At 36.2% G+C, this 24432-nt stretch overlaps 1 protein-coding gene across 6 annotated transcripts in view; it reads left to right on the forward strand.

Moving 5' to 3' along the window:
• Positions 1 to 24432, forward strand: part of LOC116173216 (cyclin-dependent kinase 14) — an 84763-nt gene that overhangs the window by 21471 nt on the left and 38860 nt on the right. For 3 of the 6 annotated variants that reach the window (XM_031490557.1, XM_031490554.1, XM_031490555.1), the window contains exon 3: positions 106 to 141. The exons of the other annotated variants lie outside the window; for them this stretch is intronic. In XM_031490557.1, the coding sequence (XP_031346417.1) occupies positions 106 to 141 (36 nt within the window). The remainder of the gene's footprint in view (positions 1 to 105; positions 142 to 24432) is intronic. 6 annotated transcript variants of the gene reach the window in all.

Here is a 24432-nt window from a genome sequence, read left to right on the forward strand (position 1 = left end):
AAATTGCTGTTACGAAAAAGGAAATTTAAATTTAAATTACTACTTAATTTGCTTTCTGTATTTTTTAAGAAAAGCATTTCGCTAAATTCTGTGTTTTTGTTTCAGGTAAGTTCCATGATATTGCTAACGAGGTTTTTATTGGTGAGTAGTATTTTAACGTTTAAATTCATTCTGTCATTATAATATACTATTTATATATTTCGTAGTATACTGAGTGACCATCGAAAAGTTACTTTCATGTTTGTTTTCTTGCAAAATACGCTGACATACGCGAATTGTTGTTTTCTTCGAGGGATACTTTATTTTAAAGGGCCTTTCTAGTGAAATCTTTGATCCCACCAAATAAACTAGTCTAATAAGACTGGTTGGTTCGTTAATATGCATCGGCTCTCCATATCGAAGGCTGTCTCCAAAAAATGCCGAGGCAGCAGAAATTATCTCCTTGTCAGAGGAACCCAACTCGCAGCGTCAGATATGAAACCTTATATTGCCTCTTTTTATTACGTAATACGATACTACTAATGAATATTTGTTTGGGGGAATATAATTGCAACCTTAACTGCATTTAATCTTTACAATTTATTTTTCCTATTGTTTCAATGGAATAAAATCGCAAAAAATGTCCTCTCGTTACAATAGCTCCCTAATTGTTTATTGTGTTTAGCCTGTGATTTTACCTAAAAACAAAAATATTTGATAGCACAAAAGTTACACCCCCAAATCAGAAGAGTGTATTTCGCCTAAAATCGAATTTTCTTAAAAATTAAGCAATTTCTAAAGTTCGTGGGGTTACAATTTGATACGGAATTAGGGGGTAGATTTTGAACCCTTTAAACTGAATCGATTAAGGAAACAAAAAATATTTGAGGGAGTGCAAAAGTTACAACCCCCAAATCAGATGAGTGTATGCCACCTGAAATCGAATTTTCTCAAAAATTAAGTAATTTCTAAACTTCGCGGGGTAACATTTTAATACTCCATTAGGGGGTTGATTGTGAACCCTTTAAACATAATCGATTAAGGAAGCAAAGATATTTGATGGGGCGGAAAACTTACAACCCCCAAATCAGATGAGTGTATTCCACCTAAGATCGAATTTTCTTAAAAATTAAGTAATTTCTAAACTTCTTGGGGTTGAACGCAATTGGGGGTTGATTGTGAACCCTTTAAACATAATCGATTAAAGTAACAAAAATATTTGATGGGGCGGAACACTTACAACCCCCAAATCAGATGAGTCTATTCCATTCCACCTAAGGTCGAATTTTCTTAAAAATTAAGTAATTTCTAAACTTCTTGGGGTTGAACGCAATTAGGGGTTGATTGTGAACCCTTTAAACATAATCGATTAAAGTAACAAAAATATTTGAAGGGGCGGAAAACTTACAACCCCCAAATCAGATGAGTGTATATTCCACCTAAGATCGAATTTTCTTAAAAATTAAGTAATTTCTAAACTTCGCGGGATAACATTTTGATACTCCATTAGGGGGTTGATTGTGAACGGTTTAAACATAATCGATTAAGGAAACAAAGATATTTGGGGGGCACAAAAGTTACAACCCCCAAATCAGTTGATTGTATGCCACCTAAGATAGAATTTTCTCAAAAATTAAGTAATGTCTATACTTCTTGGAGTTAAACGCAATTAGGGGTTGATTGTGAACCCTTTAAACATAATCGATTAAAGTAAAAAATATATTTGATGGGGCGGAACACTTACAACCCCCAAATCAGATGAGTGTATTGCACCTAAGATCGAATTTTCTTAAAAATTAAGTAATTTCTAAACTTCTTGGGGTTGAACGCATTTAGGGGTTGATTGTGAACCCTTTAAACATAATCGATTAAAGTAAAAAAAATATTTGATGGGGCGGAACACTTACAACCCCCAAATCAGATGAGTGTATTCCACCTAAGATCGAATTTTCTCAAAAATTAAGTAATTTCTAAACTTCTTGGGGTTGAATGCATTTAGGGGTTGATTGTGAACCCTTTAAACATAATCGATTAAGGAAGCAAAGATATTTGGGGGGCACGAAAGTTACTACCCCCAAATCAGATAAGTGTATTTCACCTAAGATCGTATTTTCTAAAAAAATATGTAATTTCTAAACTTCTTGGGGTTTAACGCAATTAGGGGTTGATTGTGAACCCTTTAAACATAATTGATTAAAGTAACAAAAATATTTGATGGGGCGGAACACTTACAACCCCCAAATCAAATGAGTGTATTCCACCTAAGATCGAATTTTCTTAAAAATTAAGTAATTTCTAAACTTCTTGGAGTTGAATGCATTTAGGGGTTGATTGTGAACCCTTTGAACATAATCGATTAAAGTAACAAAAATATTGGATGGGGCGGAACACTGACAACCCCCAATCAGATGAGTGTATTCCACCTAAGATCGAATTTTCTTAAAAATTAAGTAATTTCTAAACTTCTTGGGGTTGAATGCATTTAGGGGTTGATTGTGAACCCTTTAAACATAATCGATTAAGGAAGCAAAGATATTTGGGGGGCACGAAAGTTACTACCCCCAAATCAGATAAGTGTATTTCACCTAAGATCGTATTTTCTAAAAAAATATGTAATTTCTAAACTTCTTGGGGTTTAACGCAATTAGGGGTTGATTGTGAACCCTTTAAACATAATCGATTAAAGTAACAAAAATCTGATGGGGCGGAACACTTACAACCCCCAAATCAGATGAGTGTATTGCACCTAAGATCGAATTTTCTCAAAAATTAAGTAATTTCTAAACTTCGCGGGATAACATTTTGATACGTAATTAGGGGGTTGATTGTGAACCCTTATAACATAATCCATTAAGGAAACAAAAATTATTGATGAGGTACAAAAGTTACAACCCCCAAACCAGATGAGTGTATGTCGCCTAAGATCGAATTTTCTTAAAAATTAAGCAATTTCTTCGTGGGGTTACAATTTGATACGGAATTAGGGGGTTGATGTGAACACTTTAAACATAATCGATTAAAGTAACAAAAATATTTGATGGGGCGGAACACTTACAACCCCCAAATCAGATGAGTGTATTCCACCTAAGATCGAATTTTCTCAAAAATTAAGTAATTTCTAATCTTCTCGGGGTTGAATTTTGATACGCAATTAGGGGGTTGATTGTGAACCCTTATAACATAATCGATTAGAGAAACAAACTTATTTGATGGCGCACAAAAGTTACAACCCTCAAATCAGATGATTGTGGCCACCCAAAATCTTTGCTTCTACTTCGAACTTTCCAAATTTTCCTTCAAGCTCGAGCTGGGATAGAACTTTTCGGGCAATAATTTCATGGTTCAAGCAGCAAACATTAGGGGAATGGAGGAATTTTCCGGTGAGAAAAATGTTTTTTTTACACTGTAGTGGAAATGGTTGAACTTTTACCTTGAAAATGAACACCTCCTTCATTACCTCCAAACTCTTTGGACCCCTAGTGTTGTTCTTTATGGACAATCTGCCACCGAATTATAATTATACGTTAGATTAGGTACTTAAACAAAATAAACAATAGCGTTGACGGATGGAAATATCAAGTGGTGAGATAAGATAACATAAAGCCGATAGTAAACATGAACAGCTGATTTCATCTACTATTTTCAGCAAATGTTGATTGTGTTTTAATGAAATGAAAATACCGCGACGAGTTTCGTGTAGAAATTGTGGAAAATTAAAGAAACGCAAGAAAGTATGGGTAAAGAAAATTTTTAAGCAATGAAGATGTTGTCCGTGAAAGAAATGACCGGAAAATAGAAGTGTAGATAATTGGTGCGATTGAAGGAAATTGGCGCGGGAGGGATATTTACGGGAAATTCTGCAAAAGGAAAATAAAAGTCAATATTTGACCAAATAAATGACTAAAGGTCTAAACGTAAAACTTAAAGAATTCCATCTCTTAGACCTAGAAATAATTGCCATCGGCCCACAAATTGTGTTACTATTCCAACGCGTCGATTTCCTTGGAAAATCGACTTTCGAATACTAAATTTAAATGTCTTTTTCAACGTTGATACTTCCAACGATGCATTATTGACGAAACCGCCGCTTTCTTCTCCCTTCTCAGTCCGCCGGGAATTCGAAATTGCAAAACCTATCGGACGATCGTTCGATGGAAGTTTCTAATTGGGGAAAAACGGGCGTTATTAAATGTGACGGCCGAAACGCAAGTCGTTTATATCAAAAGTTAGGTCCGCTCCCCGGAGTTTTCTCCAAATTTTTTCTCAAAGTAGTCTCGCTTGCCGCAGGCTGTATTAACCGAGTTCCCTTGGGATTTTTCGGCTTAGTCTTACATGTGTACAATTGTAATTTAGGGGACTGGGAAAAGTTCAATATGCTCGCCGGAAAACCAATACGATCCCGTTCGCAAACACATATTTTTATTGTTGGCTAATGGAAGAAAATGCCAAGTTGTAGTTTAATGAAAAATGTTGTTTCCTAAGTGCGTGTCTTGTGTTCATGAAGTGAAAACGGTAGGCGAAACTAATTCACTTTGCCCGTGCAGATTTATGAAAGTGGCTTCGGCATGAGAAGAATTTTACACGTGGCAAGTTGAGCGTCCCAACATATTTCCATTAAAAATCTAATTTTTCATATTCCTTCGTATATCCCATTCCTGAAATGTAGATTTACTATCCCCATTTCGCGTATTTCGTAATCGTCGCGTCCTTTCTTACAAATAACGATCGCAATTTTTCATAAAATTAATAACCCGAGATGTATAGATTTCGTCTTACCGCCGCACAACAAAGGATGTTGATGCCGGTTATTTGGAAATAGCGAAATAACCTGTTGTTGGTGGCTGGCTCTCCAAGGGCACTCTTCATTCATTCGCTCCCCCTAGAAAAGAAATCGCACTGTGAGATGAGATTGCAAAAATATAGATGGATTGGTTTCCAATAATCACCACCCACCCCCACAATACTCTTTTATGCGTTTCCAGTAGGATGTTTTCGCTCTGTATTGTCGATCTACTAGAGACACTGTACATTTTAGTCGAATTCAAAGGAGTCGGACGCAACTCTGGGGCAAGCACTTTGAGGGCCTATTATTTTTCCAGGTCAGATCTTATTTGGGGGTACATTTGTAACGGGTGCATTTTATTTAGCATTTTTATGAGATTTTGGTAATTGGGACGATTTTTAAGAGTGATTTTCCAAACCAACAAAGCAAAAATAAATAAGTAAACCGGATAGGGACTCGCAAAAAAATATTAATTACAACTCGGACGTAGCGATAACCAAAAAGCATTGGCCATAGGTTTCCATTTAAAATTTTAGGGATTAAGCTCCCTACGTAGAGGGGTGAAGACTTGCTTTCGTGATTTGTATTCCAAAAGTTGTTCCCCTCGAATACAAAATTGACGTGTTCGAGGATTTTTCGAAATTTCTAAATTTAATACCCTAAAAGCCCTCTGTATACTTCTCGTTGGGCCACTCTGTATATTCAAAAGTCGACAAATTTTTTCTTTAAGAGTTTTTTATGGTCTCCACAACCTTTTATTTATATATTTATTATCTCTCTCTTGTTCTGGGCCCTCAACAGGCTTGCGCCCAATTACAGAGTGACCCGCGTAATGTTTTTTAGAGGTGCCCCTGCAGAAGGTCTTAAGTTGTTCTATACTACTCCGATATTTACCTCACGAATTAGGAAAACTGCAGGAAAATCTAATAGGTTTTTTTTTGAAGTCTCCAAGAGGCTTTTAGTCATGTAATGTTTATGAGTATTTGAAAACCGAACATTGAAGTGCCCTTAGAAGCTTTTATGAATTTTAAGAATTTGTAAGGGCTTTTAAGAGCTTGAGCTATTAGTCCACGAGCCTTCAGAATGTTTTTAAGGGTTTATTAGTTTTTTCGTCGAGCGTTTATGGGTTGCTTTTGAGTTTATATTTGGACTTGTTGGACCTTCGTTGTGTTGTGAAACGAGGAGGTGTGTGTGTCGCTCTAAGGATTGGCCAACATAAAGAAAAAGCTAGAAATGGGGAGAGTGAAATTTAATTAAACATGGTAATTACAAAAACAATCAAATTCAAATTAGGGTTGGCTTCACCTGTGTGAACTTGGCCCCCAACTTTAGAAAGCAATAATTTTCGTGATTGAAATCGATTGCGCTTCATTTGCGCACAATTGCATTTTGTTTGCGCGCTGCCGGTTTCAAAATTACGAAGGAATCAAATTTGGGGGGCCAACTTCACAACTGCCCCCCAAGTTTACAAATTTGACATTTTTTTTCTTCTGATCGTTTGCGCATGTTTCGTTTCGTTTGCCCCCCAAGTTTACAAATTTGACATTTTTTTTCCATTTGATCGTTTGCGCACAATTGCATTTTGTTTGCACGCTGTCGGTTTCAAAATTACGATGGAATCAAATTCGGGGGGGCCAACTTCACGACTGCCCCCCAAATTTACAAATTTCACTTTTTTTTCTTGTGATCGTTTGCGCATGTTTGCGCTCCCAATCGTTCGCGCCCCCGTCGTTTTTTAGTTATTCCAAATACAAAATTCCATACAGGCTCCCCCATTTTTCAAATTTGGCGGTTTTTTTCCTTTTGATCGTTTACGTTTCGTTGGTGCACGTTTGCGCACAATTGCATTTTGTTTGCGCGCTGCCCGTTTCAAAATTACGAAGGAATCAAATTTGGGGGGGACAACTTCACGACTGCCCCACATCTTTACAAATTTGACATTTTTAGCGCATTTTCCAACGAAGTTGGGTGCGCTATTGCAGTCACTTTCTCTGTCCGTCCGTCTGTCCGAGGCCTTAATTGTATTGCTATTGGTAGCGCAAACATGCGCAAACGAAGCGCAAACGATCACAAGAAAAAAAGTGAAATTTGTAAACCTGGGGGGCAGTCGTGAGGTTGGCCCCCCCGAATTTGATTCCTTCGTAATTGTGAAACCGACAGCGCGCAAACAAAATGCAATTGTGCGCAAACGTGTGCAAACGAAGCGCAAACGATCAAATGGAAAAAAAATAGCAAATTTGAAACATGGGGGGCCAGTATGAAATTTTGTATTTGGAATAACTCAAAAACGACGGGGGCGCAAACGAAGGTATTGGTAGCGCAAACATGCGCAAACGAAGCACAAACGATCACAAGAAAAAAAATATCAAATTTGTAAACTTGGGGGGCAGTTGTGAAGTTGGCCCCCCCAAATTTGATTCCTTCGTAATTTTGAAACGGGCAGCGCGCAAACAAAATGCAATTGTGCGCAAACGAAGCGCAATCGATTTCAATCACGAAAATTATTGCTTTGTAAAGTTGGGGGGCCAAGTTCACACAGGTGTTGGCTTCACTTTATCATACGAGAATAGCTCTAGGGACTTCATTGATGTACTCACTTACTTTCTTACCTCTTTTCCAATTTGCATTTTACAGTTTTACTTATAATCGTTTTCAACCTGTATGACAAGATCGAAAAATTTTAATTCCTTTTTAACCGCGACTTTTACACTGCTATTTAAAATATTGTACCACCATCTTCCACGGACTGGAAATTATTTACTAAGACTGTTATACAACGGAACCCGACATTCACATCAAAGATCACGGTATGAAGAATATGGGTAGAGCTCAGGCGCCTGTCATTTTGGCCAGAACAGGCCTATGGCTTATTTGCATAACAGTAAGTATTCAAATATTCAGGATTGTTTTGTAGTCATAAAAACTTCAAAGGAGCGTAACATGATAATAAAATTTTTGCATAATTTGTACCGTGTGTTCTATTTTGGTTGAGACTGCAGTGTACAGGGTGAAAACGAAAAGTTCGACTTTTTTGGATGTTTATCATATCTTACTACCCATGTAAGATAGAAAAAAGGTAAAAACTCCCCATTTTAGATATTTTTACGTACAGGCGTTGATCCGCCATATATCTAAGATTTGACCCAATGTTGGTATTTTGTAAATGCAACACCCTATATATCTTAACGCAAATTTTTGCATTCGTTTTCCTGCTTACATTAATGTATCACAACCTATATTTTTTTATATACATAGTATAATATTAATATATCAAACTTTATATCATATTTTTCAAAATTTTGAAATGGCGTGTTTCTACCGTCAGCCGTTTTTATTCATTGGTATCTGCTGCCATGGGGATACAATAAACAAAACAGAATCTCCTTACATCCATGGCCTACAATTTAAAAACCGAAAAAGGTTTAATTGAAGGTAATCATGAAAAAGAATGCAAACAATTGACGTTAAGATATACAGTGTTGCATTTAAAAAATACCAACTTTGAGTCAAATCTCAGAAATGGTGGACAAACCATTTTTTTTACTACGCCACTGGATTCTACGTAAAAATATCTAAAATAAACAGTTTTTATCTTTTGTAGCGCATTTTCCAACGAAGTTGGGTGCGCTATTGCAGCCACTTTCTCTGTCAGTCCGTCTGTCCGAGGCCTGAACTACTCCTACAGTTTTCAAGATATTAACTTCGTTCTTTTTGCATTCGGTAGCGTATAGCTCTAGCGCCGGAGCCAAGGAAAATCTTGACAATTAAACTGCGCATGCGCAATGGCAACTTTCATATTTATGGAGGTATTTCTTTGAAATTTTACCCAAAGATGCTTTTAGTGTAAGCAAACGTATCGCATATTATAAACATCAGACTAATGAATATCAACTGTTATTAACTGATATTGCAAAAATTAGATGTGCGCATGCGCAGTCAGTGCCAAATTCTTTATTTGTCAAGATATTTCTTTGAAATTTTAACGATAGATGCCTCTAGTAAAGAAAATCACAGCGCACACAGCTATGGCCTATTGGGAAGTACTCATCATTCATGGAAATTGCGCTGAAGTTACTCGCCTTAGGGCGAAAACCTTTTTACTTGTTCTATCTTACATGGGCAGATAAACATCCAAAAAATACGAACTTTTCGGTTTCACCCTGTATCTCAGAAACAAACGTAGCTAGATTGTTTCTGTTTGTGGTATGAAAAGTTTCACAAAAAAGTGACACAGGGTCGGGTCTCTATCTTTAAAAACATCTGAGTTTCAACCAAAATGGGACACACGGTACTGCAGCATAAACGAGGGCGAAAGGAGTGGAAATATAACATTCAATCTTATTTGACTTCCGGGCCAAGCGAAGGCAGTTCTAGCACTGAGTTCCATGAGCTAGGTACAAATAATTTACAATTAAAATAGAACCATAAACATAGTCTCTAAACTAAACAAGAATAAACCATTCTCGAAGGGTTAATTCTATGGACTTCAATTTGAAGCTCTTTCCGAGGATTCGTTTTGGCTAGGAAACAGTTTCGAACAAAGGGTCAGGTCTGAGGAAAACCATTCAAGAAATCTACTGACTTCTCCACTCAGGCGGAACGCTTCTTATTCACGTACCCTGTTCGTTTCTCTGAATCGCATCGTTTGCCTCTTTTATTTTGGCTCGAAAACCAATCTTGTTACATTTAAACCAAAAGTATCATGAATTACTAGTTATTATCGCAAATCAAGAACAAATTCACATAAAACAATCAACACCCTGTATATTAATCTCAAATGAAAGCTACCCACATCTTTCGGGAAAACACTTTTTCTTATTAATTTTGGTGCGTAGAATCCAAAACAATTCGTACTTTTTCGCTCAGACTTCTAAAAAAAAAGTTATAGACTAGAAACCAATTTCGAAAGTAAATTGAAAGGGCTGTAACTTTTGAACTAGTAGCCCAATCTTGAAACTGTTTGACATTATGGATTCTACAGGCCCCATTCTATAAGAAAAATTTTTTTCCGGGTCGATCTGAGACAATTTTTTTTTCCCTGCCTTAAAAAAAGGCAGTGTATAACCTTCCTTTTTTATCAAAAATCGACTGCACCAAAATTTCCCGGGAAAACATTTTTTCTTATAAATGTTGGTGCGTAGAATCCAAAACAATTCGTACTTTTTCGATCAGACTTCTCAAAAAAAAGTTACAGACTAGAAACCAATTTCGAAAGAAAATTCAAAGGGCTGTAACTTTTGAACTAGTAGCTCAATCTTGAAACTGTTTGACATTATGGATTCTACCTACCTACGTATCAAACAGTCTGTACATTAATCCCAAAGCTCCCGCTAATAAATGCTAAAACCAGCCCTGACGCCGAAACAGAATCATATTAATTAATGGTCTTGCAAATTCAAATTTGTAAAACACCCTAACAAATCACCAGGCAAGTAATACGAAACAATTACCCTACATCCTACGCTAAATACAGTAATTACAAAGTAAAAAATAATTAGTACATTTACCCATATTTGAGCAGTACCACCAAGCTAGTTACTTTTTCTGCTGTTTCCACTATGTAATGTGGTTTGATGTTTTGCTAACAAACTTGGTGCATAAATAAGATTGGTCCACGGATTGAAAGTGCAAACATAATGCAATATGCGCCAAAATGTTCTGGGAGCGATATTGAAAAAATGGCGTTACCGATACCGATTTTCGCATGGAACGTTGAAGAAAAAAGAAAAGCATCTTATTCTGAACGAGTACCTCCCTAATTTCTAATTTTCCACGTACAGTGTTGTCGATTGCGTATATCCATTCAGCCGGCGTAGATTGAAATTACACGATCACGAACGTGATAAGTATAATCGGCTCTAACTGCAAGGGGGCTCCCCCCCTTCTTGTTTAACAATAGATTTTTTGTCCTACGAGTGGTCCGCTTCCGGTCATACGCTTCCCCCACGAAATAGCTTCGTGTCTGATAGCGTTTTCCCATTTATTATTAGATTTGTAATTAAAGTAATTATATGGCCGCCAGATGGTTGCAAGATCTTTCACATGAGACGCTCGTTGATGTCTTTTTATTATTATTCGAATGCGGTCTTCTATGTATATCCGCATTGAATGAAACGTGTCGAGCAACTTCATTCTTTTCAGTTTATTTCTGCTGACTACTGACGACTGCTGTTTTATTTCCGCGATTATTCATAACAGGCTGTTTAGGGGAGGTTTAGAGCTTTCTCGAGTTGACATAATTAACCAGAGTCGCTTTTCATTTGTGCGCCCTTTTCATAATTAGATTAAGCTCTTCGTGGGAACTGGTAGGAAAGCTTTCGTTTACGCGAGTATTTACAAAAAAATTGCCTTTTCCGATATCGCGAATTTTGCATTTTATAACCGGAAGCGCAGTGAGTTCGCGAACAAAAGGAAAGGCGAGGGGAAAACGTATCTATTCGACATATTAATAAGCGGAAGCCTGAAAGACGAGGCGGTCAAAGAACGTTTAAATTCATTCGAAAAACGATGAATCCAAATATTTGGCAAACAAATTTTATATGAAAGGGAAACGGGCACAAAGACCGATTTTATCATGCAAATAGAAAATCCATTTGCGGGTCATACGATCGGTCTGATGAGACTATAAATTTTGTTGTTTATTGTTCCGGTAGGAATTTTCTCATTTTTATGTATTTTTCACCATTTCACTCATTTAACTTACTGATTCTGAAACATTTGAATTTGGTTGGGAAACTCCAAGATCTAAAATCCCAATGGAGATTTTTGGGTATTTTATTTTTTACTCAAAATCGTCGTGAAACTTTAATTTTCATTGCCCACTTTTCCGACTGCACCTGTCACATTGGTAATGTCTATAATCACTCCTGTCATCACTGACAGATTGCCATGAATCTAAAGTTCTATATGGAAATAGAAATTTAATATTAAAATAGGATATCGTGCTAACGGACGGACGGACAGACATAGCAAAATTATAAACCCGCTAGGAGCTCGTTAATAAGGTATACATATATTCATTTCAAATTCTATAAATCTAGAAGTTAGATTTTAGGTTGATTCGTATTGATTACACTTATACTTCTGGATGTATAGAAATTGTAATGAATCAGGTAAATAGGAACACCCTGTACATATCTTTTCATTTTCATTATACCTACCAAGCTGTTAATTTTGTGGCGAATGAGAGAAAAGGGGGGAGACTTTTAAGGTGGCCCCACAAGAAAAATCCAACGGATTCAAATTCGGATTTTTTTTACATGGACGTACAGAGAAAACAAAATACTACCACACATTGACAAAAAATATAGGTTCACATTTAAAAAAATTTTTGACATCACATTCTGAAATTATGACGTCAGAAAAAAAATTGAAAACCGTCAGATTGTGACAAATATTTAATCATTCAACGTTTATCAACAATTCTTGTTTGATATGACTTACTTTTTATACACCCTGTATGTGTATAACAAAAAGCATCATCGGTAGCGTCCGCAAAGCGGCCAAAAAGATGATAAACAGAAAACATACAAATAACAATTCATCACATAAATATACAGTGCCATTTATTAAGAAGTAGACATAGAGATTTACGTGGAGTGTTGTTCCCTATGTCTAGTTTTAAATGGCAAAATCTCTTCTGAAGGGCGCCTAATTTTATGCAAATAAAATAACTTCTTAAGACATATAAAGATCTGGCTGGTATATTAATTAGAATATTGTTGCTTTGGCTTCCTTCCTGATTTAGTTTTTGTGAAACCAAGGCAACAATAGTTTTAAATAGTAGGCCATGGATTTATGGAGATTTTGTTTTGTTTATTGTATCCATGGCAGCTGATACCAATCAATAAAAATGGCTGACGGTAGAAACATACAATTTCAAAATTTTGAAAAATATGATATAATTGTATCTAAAAGAAATATAGGTTGTGATACATCAATCTAATCAGAACAAGTTAAAAAGTAATCGTAAACGATTTACATAAAGCGCATTTCCACTTGCATTCATTTCCCATTTGTAAGATGCAACTTCTGTTAAAATCGTAAAAATCCGGCCACAAATATGAAAGATGGCGTTGCACATGGGCAATCCATTGTTGACGTGCTACTTCAATTTCAGTTTATGAGAAGAATTTCATTTCAATGCTTTTCTAAATAAGAAAGTTGGAACTGCGCATGCGCAAACCTAAATTTTAAACTAATGTTAGATTTTCCTTTGTTCCAAGCGCCTAAATATCAAATTTCACTTAAATAGTTCCATAGATAAAAAAGTTGGCACTGCGCATGCGCAAAATAAAATTTTGAAACTGGCGCTAGATTTTCCTTTATTCCAAGCACCTATGTATCAAATTTCATTTAAATTCTTCCATAAATAAAAAAAATTATCACTGCGCATGCGTAAAACCAAATTTTGAAATTGGCGTTTGATTTCCCTTTATTCCATGTGCCTATGTATCAAATTTCATTCACATACTTTTATAAGTAAAAAAGTTTGCAATTCGGTTTATAAATGGTCGAGATGCGAAAAGGGCACTGTGAATTTTGAATCGATTCGATTCAACCTTTGGCATTGCGTATTATATGGTTAAAGCTATGCCCATATTGAATTTCATGCAATTCAGTTCATAACTAACGGAGATGTAAAAGCGATCGAACATTTCTAAACAAAGTTATCCTTCACACGGACAGATAGATGGACAGACAGACAAAGGAACAGACGGACAGACCAACCGGCAGGCGACAGATAGCAATGCAAAATTATAAACGATCTCTAGGATCGTTAATAAACGGCAAAAGTGTAAAATTATGGAACATGTAAAAAACGGTTTTTTGTTTTTTTTACAATAACTTTTTTTGTAAGCGGTACAGAAAAAATTCTTTCCTTGGTACAAGACTCGACACCATAACGAACCAAATAGCGAAAAAAGTAGAACAATAGTTCTTAAGATAAAGAACTAGTAGCGTCGCAAAACGAGCGGACGGACGGACGGATAAAGTGGCCACAATAGCGCCTTTTTTTTATTTTTGTGGAAATGCGCTAAAAACGAATACAAACAATTGACGTTAAGATATATAGGGTGTTGCGTTTAAAATATACCAACATTGTAAAATATGATTATTTAAAAAGACTAGTTCATTTTTTTCGAAATTCGCCTTTTTAATTAATCTTATTGTACTACGAAATAGGGAGTAACTTGCAGCAGATAATTTATTTGTGGCACTAGCTTACTCTCTGGCATTCTTTTGTTTTTTATTATAACGGACCACAACATGTAATTAATTATTGTGTAACTATTTTAGTAAAAAATATTGAATAACCTACAAAAATACGGGGTTTGGGCACAGGATATCCCATATAAAAATTGAAGAGCACACAACAGACTATCGAATGTAGAAATAAAGAATAGAAAATAGTTAAGACACTTTGAAATGGGAAATGTTCCTATTTTTTTGTTTTTCATTACCAAAGTGTTGCCTTTTAATCAGATTAATAAATTGGGACTTGCTTATGGGGAATTATTTGGAACAAAATTAATAATTTGGTATAACATTGACGAAAAACCACAAAGTGAATAGGTTTCCAAGGGTGTTCCATTTAAAAAATCAGTAGTCACTTGACACAGTAAAAATGGCACACCCTGTACATTCAAAAATAATTTCTGTAGATGCGCGGCCATCTTTAGTTGACATTTGCACAAAAAGTTTTAATAGTGGCGGTAACAGTTTAAGGAGCGTAAAAGATTTAGTTTTTGTGAAACCAAGGCAACAATATTTTTAAATAGTAGGCCATGGATTTATGGAGATTTTGTTTTGTTTATTGTATCTATGGCAGCTGATACCAATCAATAAAAATGGCTGACGGTAGAAATATGCAATTTCAAAATTTTGAAAAATGTTTATGATCTAAAAGAAATATAGGTTGTGATCAGAAAAAGGAATCCAAAAATTGACGTTAAGATATATAGGGTGTTGCATGTAAAATATACCAACATTGTAAAATATGATTATTTAAAAAGACTAGTTCATTTTTTTCGAAATTCACCTTTGTAATTAATCTTATTGTACTATACGAAATAGGGAGTAACTTGCAGCAGATAATTTATTTATTATTTGGAACAAAATTATTAATTTGGTAACATTGACAAAAAAACCACAAAGTGAATAGGTTTCCATGCAGAGGTTAAAAAATGACATCGAAATAACTAAAAATATACAGGATGTTCCATTTAAAAAATCAGTTGTCACTTGACACAGTAAAAATGGGACACCCTGTACATTCAAAAGTAAATTCTGTAGATGCGCGACCACCTAGGTATAGTTGATATTTGCACAAAAAGTTTTTTTGATATTTTTAGCAGGTATGAGCTAGGAAAGACCGACGTACTGTTGCAGGACCCTGTATAATTATTATCAAGTGTCTGTCTGTCAGTCGAACATCCCATCGTCCCAATTAATATCGTTATTAAGTAAAGCAGAGGCCTAGAACGCCCGGAAATCAATTTTCAACAATAATCGTTAAGGGATGGTGTTTCGCATTGGAAAGATGATCAATCCTCCCCGTTGAGGAAGACGCAAAATTAAATTTAAAAAGCTTTCATTTCGGCCGAGGAAGTCATCAGTTTTCTACGTGAACGAATATCGCAAACCCGTACAATTTTTAACAATATTGATAAACGTGGTTCTGGAAAAAATGGGCCATAAACGTCAGAGGGTTGTTGTCATAGAAACTAAAGAGATATATTGAATTTATGTGTCATTTCGGCCCATGCGAAAAGTGCACTTGAATCAATTCTGGTTTAATCACGAGAGGGAAATTTGAAAGTTCACTGCGTTTTTATCTTGAAAACTTTTTCCAGCATTAAGTAGGCTCCTTCATATCACTTAACTCGTTCCACCCTCTTACGGTGTCTCAAATAAATTTTAATTTTGACGCAGGGATCTCGCCGCGCCCTCTAATCTCAAATAGCAATTAGCGACGTGCTGACCTGACAGGGACACGCTAAAATCTCAAGTGTTTGTCTGGAGAGAAGGGAAGCCTCAAATCGTCAGGGAGAGAATTCGAGTGGAAATTACGTAGCCTTTCATTAAATCAATTGCTCACGAAGGAGAAGACACGTATACGGGAAATCGTAATGTACCTTTAACGCAAGACGACCCCAAACGCACCATCCATATTCATTAACTTTGAAAGATTGCGCTTTATTGCTAATTATTGAGTCTTGCTCCGTGGTGGGAGACATTCAAATAGATTTCGCCCTTTCGGTGATCATCACTCACCCTTGGAATTTCTCAAATCTCTCCACCCTCGTTATTCCCCCCATTGTTTTTAATCGACCTATAACGTATAATAGGACGACGTTACCTTAGGCGCTGAAAATGTGAAAACGAGAAAACGCGTAGGCTGGAAATTCTGATTGTAATTACGTAACGAGTGCCTTCCAGATTACGTGAGTTCAGCGAGATTTAACAGCTAAATTATATTGTCCGCAGTCGTTCCTTCACAGAATCGGAATTGATTTCGAAAGCTGAAACGGGACGGTAATTTGTTTATCCTTCCCCCCTTAAATGATTATGTTTGCTTTGTTCAAAATAAACGTGTATCGATCGACGTTTTTGGGTAAAAGTGTGACGTCAACGCGGGGTTGTTTATTTGTAAAACGAGAACCGGTTCTACTATTTATACCTTATTCGTTTGGCTTAATTAACTTTTGCCTGGGACATTTGGAGGGTTTAATCATACGCCAAAAACAGCGTGCAGGACCGTAAACCACAAAAGGCAGACGAGAGAAATGCGGGGAATTTTAATGGAATTGGAAGAAATGTTGCCAAATGACCGATGAGAAAAAGCAAAAGTTTATGGCTGTAATTTTTTCGTTTGCAAAATTCTGTTTAGTTGTAAGGGTAGTAAGGACCGAGGAGTACAGTTGCCCAAGATCAATTAGATGTCTTGGTTACAGTATTTATTGCAAAAACGGTAGTGAGGTTAGCAATAGCATCTCCATTCTGCCTTTTTTGAATAAAGGCAGATTAGATATTCTGGCCGTGTCTGTCGACTGTAATCGATATTGATTTTAAAGCATAATTCAGCTCTGCTAATTATAATAAAAATTCGGTTTTAATTATAGGGGGCCTGCTAGCACAAGGCTCAGTTTGATTGACACGAGCTGCCGGTATTTTTAATCTCGATTTTAATGCAGAATCCACCCCCCTGCTAATTATATAATAAAAATTTGTTTTTAATTATACTGGTCGCGCTAATACAAGGTTCAATTAGAATATTCAAGCCGTTCAAAAAAATTCATGATAAAAAGTTTCCTGAAAATATTCACCGTAAGAATATTAAACAACTCCAAATTGTGCACACAACCCTCCTTCAACACTCCTTTCTTGAGCTATTAATTTTGACATCACCAATAGCATAGTGTAATGCCAATAGGTATTTCTTGTCCAAACGTTCTCTTTTTCCTTCGACAACTTCGTTCTCGAGATATTGATTTTGACCTCATCAATAGATATGTTAAAATCAACGTTCTAATCCCTGTATAATGAGTACTCTCTTTTGAGACTCAATTCGCAGAAGTGCCTATATGTATAACTTATCTCGAAAAGATGTTGGAGAAGAGGGCAGTAGAAGTTAATTCCCGCTGTTGATATTTTTCATTAGAATACCATGAAGGATAATACCCGTTTTTAAGCCCCATACCCCTCCCCCAATTACAAAAAGGTAAGGAATTATAATACATCGCGATAATAGATCGTGGATAGAAGTCAATTCCGTTCGACGAAACGTTTCATTAGAATACCATGAAGGATGGAAGGTGTGTTTAACCCCCCCTCCCCGAAATTTTTTAAAAATTTTACATGGCAATTGGTTATGCACGTTTTACTTTCAAAAACAGTAATTAATGGGGGTGAACCCCTTTAAGACAATAAAATCTAAAATGGTTTGAGCTAGGAGATTGTTCTGTCAGGAATTTGGCACCTGGTTTTCCTGATGTGCAAAATGGCATTTCTCTCTTAAAGTTTATTTTCGTAAACTTTCTTCTTTGCTTTTTTTTAGGAATTCCCGCAATGCAGCGTAAGATTCTCCCGTTATGGTCTTATGGAACATCATTTTATTTTATAATTCCAAATGAGTAAAATTCTCCAACTAGCGCTAGGTGTAATTATTGCCTTGGGGACGCCATGTACTCTTTTTGGGTTAAACTTAAAATGGTAAAGTCAAAATTTCAAAATATTCGCTTAGGAAATACGGGGAAAATCAAAGAAGTTTCAATTTCAGGATGACCATATATTTTCTTAGTTAAAAGAGATACAAAAAGTCCTTCTCGGTTTGGCCGATCAGGTGTAGGTAGGTTTCTTTAACCGCATTAACATATAAAAATGTCCGCCATTTTGTTCCAATATGGCGGAATTGGCTGATTCACGAGCTTGACCGAGATATTTATGAGTTAGTATATCAACCCTTAAAGTTCATAATTACGAAAGAGTGTTTTTTTGGAAGTGCTATATATAGGTAAACCTATAAACATACTGGCATCATTACAATAGGTAAATAAAAAACCTAAAAAATATGTATTACAAAAATTTCTGTGTGATGATTACTGAATAATGTGCCATTTCCACAATAAATCGTAAGGTAACAAAGTTAATGACCTAACCTAACTTTTTTAATGGAACACCCTGTATATTTTCATATAAAAAGAGCATATTGATTTTTTTTAAATATAACATAAAGGATATTATTCACAGAAGTGATTCTAAAGAATTAAAAAACCATTCAAAACGATTTAAAAAAATTACAAAGGTCAAAACGATTTTTGAATTTTTTTAAATGATTTTGTAGTTTTTTTGAATCTACATATTGCTGTGTGGGATGACCACTACGCCACCTACAAAACACCCTTCCAGCTGGCTAAAAATAACAAAACAACCATAATTCTTTTGCACGATAAGAAGAATCTGACATGAAAACTGTATCAGGGTCGCATAATGGATTCGAATAAACACACAATTAAATGATTGAAAATGATAAGCATTTATTCCGAAACACATGAAAGAAATAAAACAAAATCCCTGAAACAAAACTGGTTTTGGACATATTACCACGTACGCGGTTTATTTTTCAACTCCCCGACACTTTTTTCCGTAATCGGACACCACGCGTTAAACTTCTCCCACCACCACTTTAGTTAACTTGCTTCTGCACATTTCATCATAAATATGACGAGCTGCGCTTTCAAGAAAACAAATAAGGCTAATTGTCTGAGAATTTAGCGTAAACAAATGTGCACGCTTTTTAACCGTCGCGAAACTAGCAGACTCGTTTTCTTGTTGTCTCCAGTATTTAAGGAAACGCCACTTCCACTATAAAAAGCTTCTTCTTTAAGAGTTTTCAAATCAATCGCCAATCACAATATGAAACCCGCAATTCGTCAAAACACTGTAAGACTAAGGGGAGATTGGTTAATAAACAGTGAATGGGGGAAGTCGAGTCTCTGGGAATAATTTAAGAAAAGTGGTTAGTGAAGGTACGATTTATTAGTTTCAGTATTCACTGGGGTTTTTGCTATTTAACAATTTTTAATTAGTCCATAAATACTCCCCTTGGTATTACTCCGGCCACCCTCCTCTTTCAGCTAATATTGCTCATAGTTGTACCTACAGTTTATCATTATTTTCCCGAGAATTACAAAGTTCCAATTATTGATAATTCCCCACCAATCTCCCCTTAGTGTTACTACACCTGCTTCTTTGGCATCAGCACCAGAACATGTGCTATCGCTTAACAATAAACCTTTTTATCCCAAATGACCATCAAATGTAACATTTTGTAAAGTACGTGAACGTGAATATACATATGCCTTAACTTTTGTTAACACCCTGTACTAATCTTCAACTTTCCTTTGCAAATAAATATGCTAACATTAGCTAAACTAACTAGAATTCCCCAACACGATCGTAACGTAATTCGTGATTTTTAAAACGTAATTAAAGCGACATTCGCAATGAAACTTCTACGTACAGGGTGTCCCATTAATAATGGTCACAGATCATATCTATGGAACCGTTAATTGCACAACTTCGGGAAACAAATTTTGTTAAAAAAAGGGGCCAAGAGAAATCGCTGGAAATTATTTTCAAGTTTCTAGCTTCGCCGCTAGAGGGCGTACGATTCATGGATAAGTAGAAAAATGATTTTTTTCCTAAAATATACCAAACAAACATGCATAAAAAATACATGCATAGCAATCTTGTATCAATTTTGCAGATATTTCAGCGATTTCTCTTGACCCCTTTTGTTAACAATTTTTTTTCCCGAAGCTGCAATTAACGGTTCACAAGATATGGCCTGTGACCATTATTAATGGGACACCCTGTACATGCAAAAGTTTTTTGAACCATAATTTAATCAAACAATTAAGCGTTTTTAGTTCAACTTATGTGGCATTTACCTATTTATATTTGCTGTACAATTTTGTTAAAATTTCTCAAATTTAGCAGGCGAGAGACAGTTGAGTGGTCTGCCCCAACCCCCCGTATTCATCGAGTTGAGGGTACGTCTCGTTTTTGCAAAATATTCATTTAATCCGAAAAATGGGGAAATGCACTGTGGCTGGTTAAGAAAAAAATTTTTTGTGGTTAGCACAGATACCACCCGCACGATGCAATAGTTCACTATAACATGGAAAAACGTCAAAAATTGACAGTGTTTTGTTACTTTTTGACACACTTGCGCATGTGGGATTTTGCCCAAAACCTTTTCAGCTCTTCCTTTTACTGTGTATTTTTGTTCCAATCGGTTCAACTGTTTAGTACAGACAGACCGACCTACCCCTAAATACGGTTCTTACTTCAACTGTTAACTTATTTTACGACCATTTCGGAATGTTATATAAGGTCTTGCAAATTCAAATTTATAAAAGCAAACATTTTAGTAAAACGACAGCAATTACCATACAACCTATGCTAATTATAGTAACACAAAGGGTACATTTTCCTCTATTTGCACATCCAACACATCATCCAAAGCTATTTACGTTCTGCTGCCTTGAAACTTGACAGCTAAAAACTTCCGCCACCTTCTCTTTTTAGCTCGAGCAAGAAAGCATGATGCGTACCCACTCGCGAGTCCTGGTCCTTGTTCAATTTGAATTATGCACTCTCTGTAAAACATTTCCAGTGGCGTCTTTTTAGATTAAAATATACAGGGTGTTCCATGTCTCCAGTACTGGAAATTACTATGACTACCACGGTCTAGTCACTAGTGGACATTTGTACTCGTGTCGGGTTGCGTGATTGTTTTTTCTAGCTCGTGGAGTTTCGATGAAATATGTTGATCTGTAAAACACGCACCCCTTCCAGAAAATGCTCAATTTGTACACGAAAAGTAGGCAAATGTGATTAGAATAAAATACGAAACTCTTTGTTGGTTCAACGCTAATGTAGCTTTTAAATTCCAACGAATACGTCAGTCGCGTTAAGAATCTTAATATTGTGGGGAGGGATAAAGCAAAGAAAAACTGTTTTCCCTCGGAAGTTGATGAATCGATCCTCCGAAAATATTGTTCCATCAGTTAATCTAACTTTTTGATTATACGTTCTCTCGCCGGGTAACCCCAAGGTATTAATAACGATCGCGTAATGTTGAGAGGGCAACCAACAATCAATAAGGGTAATAAAGCGAAATTTATTAGCGATTTTGTGTATTTCGAAATGGAGGGAAGAGCGCCCGGGTGCAGTTTATGTCTTAAATAGTAGTTAGGAGAGAAGAACGTTTGCATTCGCCTCTTTAATTATTCGGCGATCTTCTGGGACGGGGCGCGATCGTTGTTTACGTTTAATTAATTTACATAATTTATCTTCTGGCGCGCGCTTGAAAAATACATGTATGGGAAGGATGTTACGTCACTTTGAATTAAAATCGTGGACACTCCTTTCATTACATTACGAGCACGCTTCTCTGACATCCTCAATGCGTGCGGAGGTCAAAAAACGTATTTATACGATTACGAGGGCTGCTGGAAAGTTTCTGGAAGCCTAATGTGTTTCGTAACGGCATCTTCAGTTACCAGAAAAAAAGACGCACTGTAAAATATGACAGTTGAAATAAGCCTACTAGATACCAGAACCATTTCCATAATTGATTTTCTCGAGCTGCAATAAATCGGTCCGAACGACCGGACAATTGTATAGGATTCTATTCATAAAGCCCGCCGCCGTTCATTGTCTGCAAAAAGCAACGAAAATTATGAATGCAATGCACTCTTTTCTGTAGTAGAATAAAACAAGGGCAGGGCGGCGGTAATCTCCACGTAATTTATAAACGTACAGTGCAAATCCCCTTTTCCTAACCCCGGTTAAGCCCAGTGTAGTAGCTGTTTATCAATTGCATCGTCGGGCTCGCGTTATTAGCGGCCATTAGTCATTTCTGGGCCTTCTATACTAAACAAATCCTCAATTTCGAACAATTTATATAACATGTGTAAACCGAGCGCCCCCATAATTATAATCGTCGGCGGCGGCTCCGTAACCGAAACGAGTTTTAAGAGGAAGTTCTCGTGCGGGAAGGAGACAAAAGGTGCCAGCATCCGGAAGGAGTTACTTTTGGAGAAACACCACTGTCACCCCATTATTGTTTAGCAAGATGAGGAACATTTGTTCGAGGCGAGTACAAATATAATCATATTTTGTTAAGTGCGCGCGAAAGGGGGAAGCGGCACCCTCGTCCGCACTTTTAAAGGAGATGATTTCGCCGTTCAACTAAAACGTCTGAATTTATTGTTCCTATAAATTAGAAATCGTTTCTTGTTATGATTCTGTTTTGTATTCGGGGCACGTTGTTTTGGAAGCAATTGAACAATCGAGGGGGAGCGGTTTTTTCATCTCGGTTAAATTGTATTCGTGTTTTATAATCAAGTAGGTATCCCAAAGAACGAGTTTTACGAAGAAAGTTACGCGCGCGCTGCAATAAAATCATTTTGCGGTTTAGGAAAGTTTTGTCAAAAGCATCCTGGGAGAGAGCGCGGGCTCTGGGTCGAAAAAGTTTTATAGTTATCGTAGATGCGCTTAGTTCCTGTTTCCGAACACGCTAAATTGTTTGTAATTAAATTACTGAAATCCATCTAGTCGTTTCCATCTAGTTCCAATATTACTTTCCATATTTTAATTTCAGAACTCTCATTTCTCATTTGCTCATGTGAAACTATTAAGGAGGGTGGCGTTATGTTTGAATACTGCAAACATATTCCTCATTCACAAGGTTTTTTTCGTAATGTGGTACGAGAGGCCTTATACTCTAAGTCATTTTTTAAATGCAAACCCTATATGTTTTGGTTTTTTTTTTATTTTTGAGCATTCTTTTATTGTTATTCATTATTAAATTTGCATTTAAAACAGTAAAGTTTGTATGTAGCTAAAATACGAGGTACTCACAATGGCCACAAAGGCACTAAGGGTCGTAATCAGAAATTAAGCCAACTTTGAATACGCAAAATTCAATATTTTCATAAAGAACACCCTTTATTTTTTATACATTTGAATTTATCAACCGAAAAGAAGTATTTTTTAAGCGTGCCCTATACCTAAGTCAAATGGTCAATTAAAGATCTTTACTTGGGACCAACTTTCGTCAACTGTAACTTCGATTTTCCATTATACAAAAAACAAGTTAAAAAGTAATCGTAAACGATTTACATAAAGCGCATTTCCACTTGCATTCATTTCCCATTTGTAAGATGCAACTTCTGTTAAAATCGTATAAATCCGGCCACAAATATGAAAGATAGCGTTGCACATGGGCAATCCATTGTTGACGTGCTACTTCAATTTCAGTTTATGAGAAGAATTTCATTTCAATGCTTTTCTAAATAAGAAAGTTGGAACTGCGCATGCGCAAACCTAAATTTTAAAACTAATGTTAGATTTTCCTTTGTTCCAAGCGCCTAAGTATCAAATTTCACTTAAATGGTTCCATAGATAAAAAAGTTGGCACTGCGCATGCGCAAAACCAAATTTTGAAATTGGCGTTTGATTCTCCTTTATTCCAAGTGCCTATGTATCAAATTTCATTCAAATACTTTTATAAGTAAAAAAGTTTGCAATTCGGTTTATAAATGGTCGAGATGCGAAAAGAGCACTGTGAATTTTGAATCGATTCGATTCAACTTTTGGCATTGCGTATTATATGGCTAAAGCTATGCCCATATTGAATTTCATGCAATTCAGTTCATAACTAACGGAGATTTAAAAGCGATCGAACATTTCTAAACAAAAGCGATCGAACATTTCTAAACAAAGTTATCGTTCACACGGACAGATAGATGGACAGACAGACAAAGGAACAGACGCACAGACCAACAGGCAGACGAGAGATAGCAATGAAAAATTGTAAGCGATCTCTAGGATCGTTAATAAACGGCAAAAGTGTAAAATTATGGAACATGTAAAAAACGGTTTTTTGTTTTTTTTTACAATAACTTTTTTTTGTAAGCGGTACAGAAAAAATTCCTTCCTTGGTACAAGACTCGACACCATAACGAACCAAATAGCGAAAAAAGTAGAACAATAGCTCTTAAGGTAAAGAACTAGTAGCGTCGCAAAACGAGCGGACGGACGGACGGACGGACAAAGTGGCCACAATAGCGCATTTTTTTTTATTTTTGTGGAAA

Source organism: Photinus pyralis, unplaced genomic scaffold, assembly GCF_008802855.1.
Source record: "Photinus pyralis isolate 1611_PpyrPB1 unplaced genomic scaffold, Ppyr1.3 Ppyr1.4_LG6, whole genome shotgun sequence".
Taxonomy (NCBI): Eukaryota; Metazoa; Arthropoda; class Insecta; order Coleoptera; family Lampyridae; genus Photinus; species Photinus pyralis.